The following is a 9,351-nucleotide window of genomic DNA, read 5'->3' as shown; positions in this document are numbered from 1 at the left end:
CGAATGCATGGTATATTGTAAAAGCAAAAACTATATAATATATATATATATATATATATTCATGTTCCATATGATAGACATTTTGTTTGTTAAATGTCAGGGTGTATTACTTATCAGATGATTGGTTCATCTCTAACAAATATATATATTATATCATATTCAATGCAATATCTTGGCAATTTATTTGAATTTTAATCATAGTTTTGAACAACTAATAAACTGAAACAACAAGTATTGAATTAACAAAATATTTTATGTTATCATGCTTTTACATATCACAAATTATCACCATTGACAAAACATCATTGTTATAATAGGTTTGAAAAGTAATTCCCTTAATAACACGTGACATCAGCATTGGTTTTAGCAAGGCAAAGTAACGGGATTGAAAAACAAATCATAATTGAAAGTTGAATAGCTGCATTGCACTAAAAGAGAATTTTATTATTTGATTATTATTTATTATATATATTTATTCTAGATGCAATAATTGTCCAAGCAATTTTCAAGGCAATTTTCTTAGCAATAACCCACCGAGGTCTTAACAACATATAAGTCGCGTTCACACGGTCATGGTTTGGCTCGGGCCAAATTTGGCTCGGGCCGGTTTGAGTTGGAGCGTTCACACGTACGCAAGTGAATACTGTCTGTCAAATTCAAATTCAAATTCAAATAATATATTGCACAAATATCTCAGAGGTACTTTGGCAGTATGTCGCGAGATGGCGTTGTTTACGATTCAGTGTTTACTTACGTTCCGAGTTTAATTATCATCTGAAAACGTGCATCCTGATCAAATTTTTCGAATTTTTAACTGTTTTGGACTTTATTTCGTCGAAGTACCGTTCGACATTCGCGGCATCTACGCCTAACGATTCTACGCTCTATCGAACGAGCTCGCGAAAGCTGTGCTAAAATTTGGCTCGGCCTGGTCCGACGTTTTCGATGGAACCAAATCTGGCACGGGCCTAATTAGGCTCGGGCCAAAAACGTCTGTGTGAACGCTCGGCTCGAGCCAAATCTGGCGCAGGCCTAATTAGGCTCGGGCCAAAAACGTCCGTGTGAACCTATACATACACAATACTTGTTTTTTTTTCTTGCATAGTGGAAATTGAATAAACTAAGAAATGTTGCATGGATACAAGACAGCTAGAACACTTTAGCAATACATTTATTCATTACATTGACTTTATTAGTTTTATTTTTCAAAACTCGATTTTTTTCCCAGAGCAGAAATACATCTGAGAACAGTAAAATGCATGCACCACTGTTCCTATGTTATACATACCTTCATAACTGATTGGTCTAGTATAAGAATCCGGGCCATCCCCTGGGTTTTCGTAGCCCTCAACATGCAAACACTTCTCAGCATCATGGTTTATTACAGTGATTCCTGCAAGGTTACATCCATCCAGTAACATCACTCTGTACAGTTTAAACTGGAGGTGGGAGATTGTTCACCAAGGCAGCCTCTACTACTAAGCGCGGGTCAAGGCAGCATGAAGAACAGAGATGGAGAGAGAGAGATAGAGTTTGGCCATCATTATACTGATGGCAGGTGTAGAGGCATGAGCAAACGAAATGCACAGAGAAATCATCAGGTTACACCATTAATAAATTCATATTGTGCCTACCACACTAGTTTTAGATTTGAAGGCCGGCTGTCTCCATGAGCACTTGCAACCTGGCATGCTGTGTCACTTAGTAGTTAGACATGTTCCTGGTCATTTTTTACACAGTAAACATGGTAAAGGTGAGGAAAGTGTAATAGCACTGCCCGGTGCAACAGTGCATGATATTATTGATGGAAATTATATTGAATTAGGCCACAAGTTAATGAGTCAGTCTTGTACTTTTAGATCAGTAATACGTTAGTAAGATTTTCACTTAACTACTAGTAGTATTTTACTACTTCATATCTCCTTTAACGAAACATTGTCAGTTTTGAAGCAGATATAATTTAAAAGATGAAATCTTACCTCCATGTGTTTTTGAGAAAATACAGTGAGCCTTGAATGGAGGGAGTGCGTGCGAGCTATCGGGGTCTATGAAGTATTCCCCATCAGCAAACACCATCTCATTCTCATAGTACTCGGCGCACGTACGGTAAACTGAAAAGAAAATGATTTTATCTAACATAGCAAGATATTAAGACAATCATCGAGTGACCAAGAAGTTTAGTGCTAGGCATATAGCGAACCATTAACCAGTGTTACAAACAAATAAACAAACCAGTCACACAAGGAATTACATTAACACTATTTCATCTATCTCAGGAAGAACTAGACAAACCTAACCACGCACCCACCAAAAATTCAAGTTGCTTTTTTTCTAAATGTCAGCTATAATTACATTCATAACAGTAACAACAATCCTGTTTCCTGTGAATGAAGGAATTATAGTTCCTCCTTACTTCTCTCAGAACGAATTAGATAATAAAGATCCACCTCTTTACAGTATATTTCCACACATTAAACTCATTTCATTACACAACTTTACAAATACCTATAATTATTTTAAAATACCACTAAAGTAATATAATTACTTTTAACTACTTTAACTGTTGAATATACACTAAATCAGAGATCACCACAACATTTTTACAACGAAATTCTACTAACATAAAGTGCCACACCACATTGACAGAAGCAGTAAAAACAGACCCAAAACAAGTCCAGTCTAATCTATTTTTCAATCTGAACATTTTATTATGTTAATAACAGCAAATCTTACCCTCTGTTCTCTTGTTGCTATAAAAGAAATAGGATATTATTAGACTAATCATACACATCTCGCTGCAAGCCACGCACTGCGAGCAGTGTGACAAATAATGGCTCAGCTTACTACACTATACTGCCCTTATTTATATCCTGTGACAAAGAATAGTGCATGTACAACTTTTAAACAATTTCATCTCACTACTTCTTAGACTTTCCCTAAGAAATGCAGCACCTGTAATGACATGAGTGTTTTGCAGAATAAACTGAGGTGCATTGTCTCATCTCTCTTTCTACACAAAGTCATATTATAATGACTAGATATCTATAGAGGTGGAAATGAACATCTCTGATCAAGGAAGTTCAGACCGACTTCCTATGCACAAGAGATAGCAGCTAGCTGCAGCAGAGGCAAGAGAGTTTGTAGTCTGAAGTTCAAAACTAAATATAATAATAGTGCACAAAATAAGTCAACATAAGGATTAATCATATAGCCAAACATAAGAACGAAAACTCACGAACAAGTAATAAATGTTAGATCATACAGTCATCGATTGGAAGCACTTACTTTTTGCTTTGGAATTATCGCTAAATCCAGATTACTTTGTTCACGAGCATAGTGGTGGAGCCGTAAATGCAACACTGTCACCATCTGTAATGGAAATATTTTTATAAACCATATGCTCCATGAATTGATTCTCCAGCAACCACAATTTTCATGCATTCATAAGGCAATATATAAGTAAGTTTTCACAGATGAACAGCAGTATATTATGCGCAGAGTGGTCCAAAACCTTCACCATTTAGACCATGTACATCGATACATGTCGTACAAGATGTACCAAGATGTACAAGATGTACAACGATAATGATGTACAAGATGTACAAGATGACATGATGACAAGATGACAAGATGTACATGATGTACAAGATAATGTAATCGTGTGTGGCCTACGAAATCTTATGTCCATGTACATGGTCCAAATGGTGAAGATTTTGACCATGTGCATGACATAAGATACAATTTCGTAGGCCACACACAATTACTCATCTTATAAGTTACAGTTATGACTATCCCTATAAGTATATATAGTGTTTAAAATATTCTTACATAGTGTAGCATAAACGACATATTTGTATTTCTTTCTGCCTTGTAATATTCCTATGCTATCTAGTAGAAATGCTCACCATCAAGGCACATAAGAGGACCAAGGTAGTGAATTCCTTCTCTGCACCCTTGCCAGTGTCGCCGAACCTCAATCGCATCACAGGGAGCACGTCTTGTCTGTCAGAAGTCCACCATCTGTGTTCCACTCATTACGATTCGAGTCACAGTTACACCTACAAAACATGCATTTTTCAGTCCTGTAGGACAATTCCATGCTGATGTTTAAACGTACATCCCAGATGCTGAGATGCTCGTGCATACATTGAACAAGTACTACTAAACAAGTATATATATATACGCATGATTTTGACAAGCTTACACGTTGTTTCGGTCCTTGCAAGTATCAGTCAGGCTGCATTCACACATCAACATTTGAGGGCACACCTCCCCAGCTTGACTGTTTTGTGCCTTCTCTGGCCTCCACCATGCATACTTCAAATGCAGAAATAGGTTCAAGGAATGATCTCATGCGCAATCACAACATAAAAATACAACCATAATAATAATATCCCGTAGCAAATCATGTATTACAATACATGTGACATATACATACCTTGATATCTTGGAGTAGTTATTAATTAAAGGCATAATATAGGCCCATCTATTATGCAATTTTAACGAATGCTAGAGTAACTGGCACCTTGTGTAGTTAATAAGTACATTACCTTATAGCCAAACGCGTATTAGTTCGTCAATATCACTGCTGGTTACTAAGAAATGTCTAATTGAAATCCGCCAGTCCATGAAATCAGTTGACTGACTTGTTTACAGTTTCGAACCGCATAACTTCGAAAACGGTGTGTAATACAGATTTATAGTCCACCGGGAACATGTTTCGCACGCATGAAAGCGACGGCAAAAACGCACGCGGCACGCGATGCATTTGCTCGCCGTACGCGAATGCTAGCGATAGTACAGTACCGTCACTGTATACGTAACAGTAGCTCTTTGTAATGAATGTGGAGATCCACCGTACGAATGCACGTACAGACGCTCGCTGATAATGAAGTAGGCTGTGTTGGGGCGCCACGCTATGGGAGGATCGCGGACTAACCACGGCGCACCGACTAAACATGGAAAGCAGACGGCCTACGGCGATCTACGTATATTGGTCAACGCGAATACACGCTGTGTCTGAAATATGAAGCATGTGGGTACGGCCGTTCATTAGAGCACCATCGGTTATTTACTTGTGCTCAATACGAGAATACACTGCTCCGCAGATACATTCTACTAGCTCATAGTTGTATATATAAGCATCCCGGGGACAACATCTCTCGCTAACACCGGCCGTCCACGCGTACAACATGTGAGCGTTGGCCTATACACGAATTGAAGAGCTATTTTGGCCTGGCAACCAATTTAGCGTGGCGTGCCAGTTACCAGCATTTACGCGGTATTTCAATTAGACATTTCTTAGTAATTAGCGTGAATATTGGAGCAACCGTAATCACGCGTTTAACTATAAGGCTAATGTACTTGAATTAACTAACGAAGGTGCCAGTTATGTAGCATTCGTCAACGTTGTATATCAATGGCCTATGTATGCGCTTTATAGTAATGCTCTATGTAAATGGTATTTTAACCTTTAACGCATTATAAAAATACATGTTAACTATTTACAAAGCAATCGTAATTGGATTAAATAGGATATTGGAAATGTTTTTTTACACTGCGCTAAAAAAATTGTTCTGCCTGCATTGGTAGGAAATGTAAGACAGTTAACACACACACAAACAAGCAGACAACGACACAGCACGGCACCGCATCTCGAGGTCCTCGCCCCGGCTCCGGGACGCCCTACACCGCACCGCCGACCGCACGCACACACAAAACATGGCCCACGAGCACACCCAGCATATATATGCTAATATCTCTGTCACTTTTCTATCTTAAGCCCCTACCGTCAATCCTGGATATTCGTGCTACTGAAAATGCTGCAAGCATTCATAACGCAAATATTGTATGGCAGGTTCTTGAATCTCTGTTGAGCTGGTCGTGCTGTGTGCGTGACCTCCTAAGCATTCACATGAATATATATAGTAAAGACACATCACCATAAATAATTGCCATCCCTGTTAAAAATACTACTTGAAAGAAATAGCTAGTCAGTCACATGACTAAGGTTAAAGTTTAAAAAGGCAGATAGTAAACATAATAAAGTAAAAAAAGTAGTCAGAAAGAGTACTCAAAAGTCCAAGCTTACTTACATAAATTAAAAATATTTTGTACATATCAAGATATAGATACTGAAGATATATACAACCTTCAAACAGTAAATATTTATAAATACCAATTTGTTCACGTCCACAGTCATGGCAACACACTTACCATTGTAGCTTATTGGCAGTCATCACTACGCTGGCTCTTCATCAACCAGTTACCGACTTGACATTGGTCAGGATTGTGCATGAACCACGGCACCAACTACTACAAAAGAAAGCACATCTACACTGCACTAACCATTATCCAACACGTATCGAATCAGATTTACTAATCTAATGTGACCAATATTAGTAATACCGAATGAGAGCTTTGCAAGAAACAATTTTTGCTAAGGAAGAAAAATCTGACAGTTTACACATAGAAAACCCTTTCAAGTACTCTGGCAGTTATCACATTAAAACCGCACTGAACACGTTGTTTCGGTCCTTGCAAGTATCAGTCAGGCTGCATTCACACCCATCAACATTTGAGGGCACACCTCCCCAGCTTGACTGGTTTGTGCCTTCTCTGGCCTCCCACCATGCATACCTTCAAATGCAGAAATAGGTTCAAGGAATGATCTCATGCAATCAACATAAATAATACAACCTAATAATAATATTCCCGTACAAATCATGTATTACAATACATGTGACATATACATACCTTGATATTTTGGAGTAGTTATTAATTAATAGTAATGTCTATATAATGTATTTTAACACTTGTAACCATTTAAAAATACATGTTAATATTTACAAAGCAATCGTAATTGGATTAAATAGGATACTTGAAATGATTTACAACTGCCTAAAAAAATTGTTCCTGCAATTGGTAGGAAAAGTAAGACAGTTACACACACAAACACAGACAAAGACACAGGCACGCACGCACGCACACACGCACGCACGCACGCACACACAAAACATGCCCACGCACACACACACACATATATATGCTAAATATTTCTGTACACCTTTCTATTTCTAGAGCTCCTACCTCAATCCTGGATATATCGTGCTGCGGAAAATGCTGCCAAAGCATTCATACCGCAAATATTGTATGCAGGTTCTTGAATACTCTGTGAGACTGGTCAGTTGCTGTGTGGTGACTCCTAAGCATTTACACATGAAATATATATAGTAAAGACACATGCACCATAAATATTGCCATCCCTGTTAAAAATACTAACTTGAAAGAAAATAGCTAGTCAGCACATGACTAAGGTAAAGTTTAAAAGCAGATGAGTAAACAGTAATAAAGTAAAAAAAAGTAGTCAGAAAAGAGTACTCAAAAGTCAAGCTTACTTACATAAATTAAAATATTTTGTACATATCAAGAATATAGATACTGAAATATATACAACCTCAAACAGGTAAATATTTATAAATACAATTTGTTCACGTCCACAGTCATGCACACACACTTACCATTGTAGCTTATTGGCAGGTCATAGCTACCTGGCTCTTCATAACCAGTTACCACTTGACATTGGTCAGCATTGTGATGAACCACGGCAACAACTACACAAAAGAAAGCACATCTACACTGCACTACACAATTATTCCAACACGTATAATCAGATTTACTAATTAATGTGACAATATTAGTAATACCATGAGCTTTGCAAGAACAATTTTTTGCAAGGAAAAGAAAAATCTGACAGTTTACACATAGAAAACCCTTTCAAGTACTCCTGGCACGTTATCACATTAAAACCACTGAGTTAAATTTTGATTAAAATTACATATATATGCCAAAAAACTACATATCTTTAAAAAAATTAGTTTATAAGATAGGCACTCTAAATTAACTAGGCCTACTATTTATAAGTCAGGCAGCTAGGGTTGATATAGCGTAGGTATTTATAATTTTTATATATATTGATATTTATAATACTTATAATTGTAATGAATAAGAAATTCCTACCAGTTCCATTTTGCCTGACACACCGCACAACAAATGGTCGTATAGGTCCCGTTCCATCAGGGTCAATTTCGTATTCTCCATCTGCCAAATCTTCACTTTGGAACAGTAGAGCACAGGAGCGATACACTGCAGAATATACACATAGATACAATAATGTAAACTAACATAAAGTAGCCTACGTTTGTGTTCTAACAAAGCTATAAAAAACTAAGAGTCATACAAAACTATTGTCAAAAGCCATACTAAACTATCATATAGATTCTGACTGGTATAGCTATGATAAAGAATGCACATTTATAGGTCTAGCTACCATGTACATGTAACAATTAAAGAAGCATTAGCTTTTATTACCATTCAACTGGTTCTTTTGCTTTTCAGATATCACTATGGGGGAACTGGTTGAATCGCCGCTTTCTCTATTTGACAAGGATGGCGTCTCCGTGCAGCTGCTTGGTTCTTGATATGGAGTCTGTTCAATACCTACAGCGAGCCGGTTACATATTTATTTAATGGAATTGTAACAATTACATGGCCACTAATTGCACCCCAATTTTTTTTTTACAAATTTCCTGCTGGGCCCAAGCCCACGGCAGTGATTCCTGTGAGTCCATACAGTCTTGCTATGTCCATGGAAATGCATTGTCGCTCTTGCCTCTCCCAATCGACACTTGTTCTAATTAAGCCTCGTGACCAGTATCTATTTAAATCATGACTCACCCACTGAGCTATACATAATAACAAAAGCGTATAAAGAAGGAGAGCGTACAAGGGTGAAATGCTGAAACCATGTTGCAGTATTAGTCGAATTAAGAAACTTTGCCCGTTTCATTTTGACGATTCTTTGCGGTATTATTGATCAGCTGTCCTACCTTGCTAATATAAAACAAACCGCTTGTCCCTACGATGCCCTTACGCTGAGATAATGAGCGGTGAAAATCTGGTATTTTTGACAGAAATAGATTGTTCGCCCACAAATTTCTCAGTCACCACATACAGATTATGGGCCTGAATATCCCTTAGCCACCACAAACGGTTTGTGCTCACAAAGATTTCTTGGCCACCACAGACAGATTGTGGGTGTAAAATTTTCTTAGCCACCTCAAATAGATTGTGGAACATAAAAAATTATTAGCCACCACAAACAGATTGTGGACCAAAAAATGTCCTATTATTAATATCAGGAGTAAGATAATATAGAGGAGTATGACTCTCCAAAACATGTGAATTTCAACATTTGCTTGCCTAATTTTACCGATGATATATTACGTGCAACTCGATAAAAATTACATCTAAATGAGCGTTGGACATCCGTCTCTAACTAAAACTTTACTT

General features: G+C 37.5%; 2 protein-coding genes across 4 annotated transcripts in view; both read right to left on the bottom strand.

The window, feature by feature from the left end:
• LOC106817622 (neurexin-4-like) overlaps positions 1-3,370 on the bottom strand; it is a 10,809-nt gene extending 7,439 nt beyond the window's left edge. Inside the window, exons 1-4 of one of the 3 annotated variants that reach the window (XM_014822302.1) lie at positions 3,286-3,370; positions 2,734-2,750; positions 1,980-2,111; positions 1,289-1,393 (exon numbers count right to left, since the gene is read on the bottom strand). In XM_014822302.1, coding sequence (XP_014677788.1) covers positions 1,289-1,393; positions 1,980-2,076 — 202 coding nt within the window. In that variant the 5' untranslated portion in view covers positions 2,077-2,111; positions 2,734-2,750; positions 3,286-3,370. The other 2 variants (XM_014822303.1, XM_014822301.1) reach the window with 2 other exon arrangements.
• Positions 3,371-3,982: 612 nt separating this feature from the next.
• LOC106817621 (contactin-associated protein-like 2) overlaps positions 3,983-9,351 on the bottom strand; it is a 28,607-nt gene continuing 23,238 nt past the window's right edge. The window contains exons 7-12 of the mRNA XM_014822300.1: positions 8,371-8,499; positions 8,020-8,145; positions 7,521-7,613; positions 7,090-7,204; positions 6,523-6,639; positions 3,983-4,058 (exon numbers count right to left, since the gene is read on the bottom strand). Coding sequence (XP_014677786.1) covers positions 3,983-4,058; positions 6,523-6,639; positions 7,090-7,204; positions 7,521-7,613; positions 8,020-8,145; positions 8,371-8,499 — 656 coding nt within the window. The remainder of the gene's footprint in view (positions 4,059-6,522; positions 6,640-7,089; positions 7,205-7,520; positions 7,614-8,019; positions 8,146-8,370; positions 8,500-9,351) is intronic.

The sequence above is a fragment of the Priapulus caudatus genome, unplaced genomic scaffold (genome assembly GCF_000485595.1).
Source record: "Priapulus caudatus unplaced genomic scaffold, Priapulus_caudatus-5.0.1 Scaffold1799, whole genome shotgun sequence".
In the NCBI taxonomy this organism is placed as follows: domain Eukaryota; kingdom Metazoa; phylum Priapulida; class Priapulimorpha; order Priapulimorphida; family Priapulidae; genus Priapulus; species Priapulus caudatus.
The sequence above is the reverse complement of the archived record's forward strand: the minus strand, read 5'-3'. Positions and strand labels throughout refer to the sequence as shown.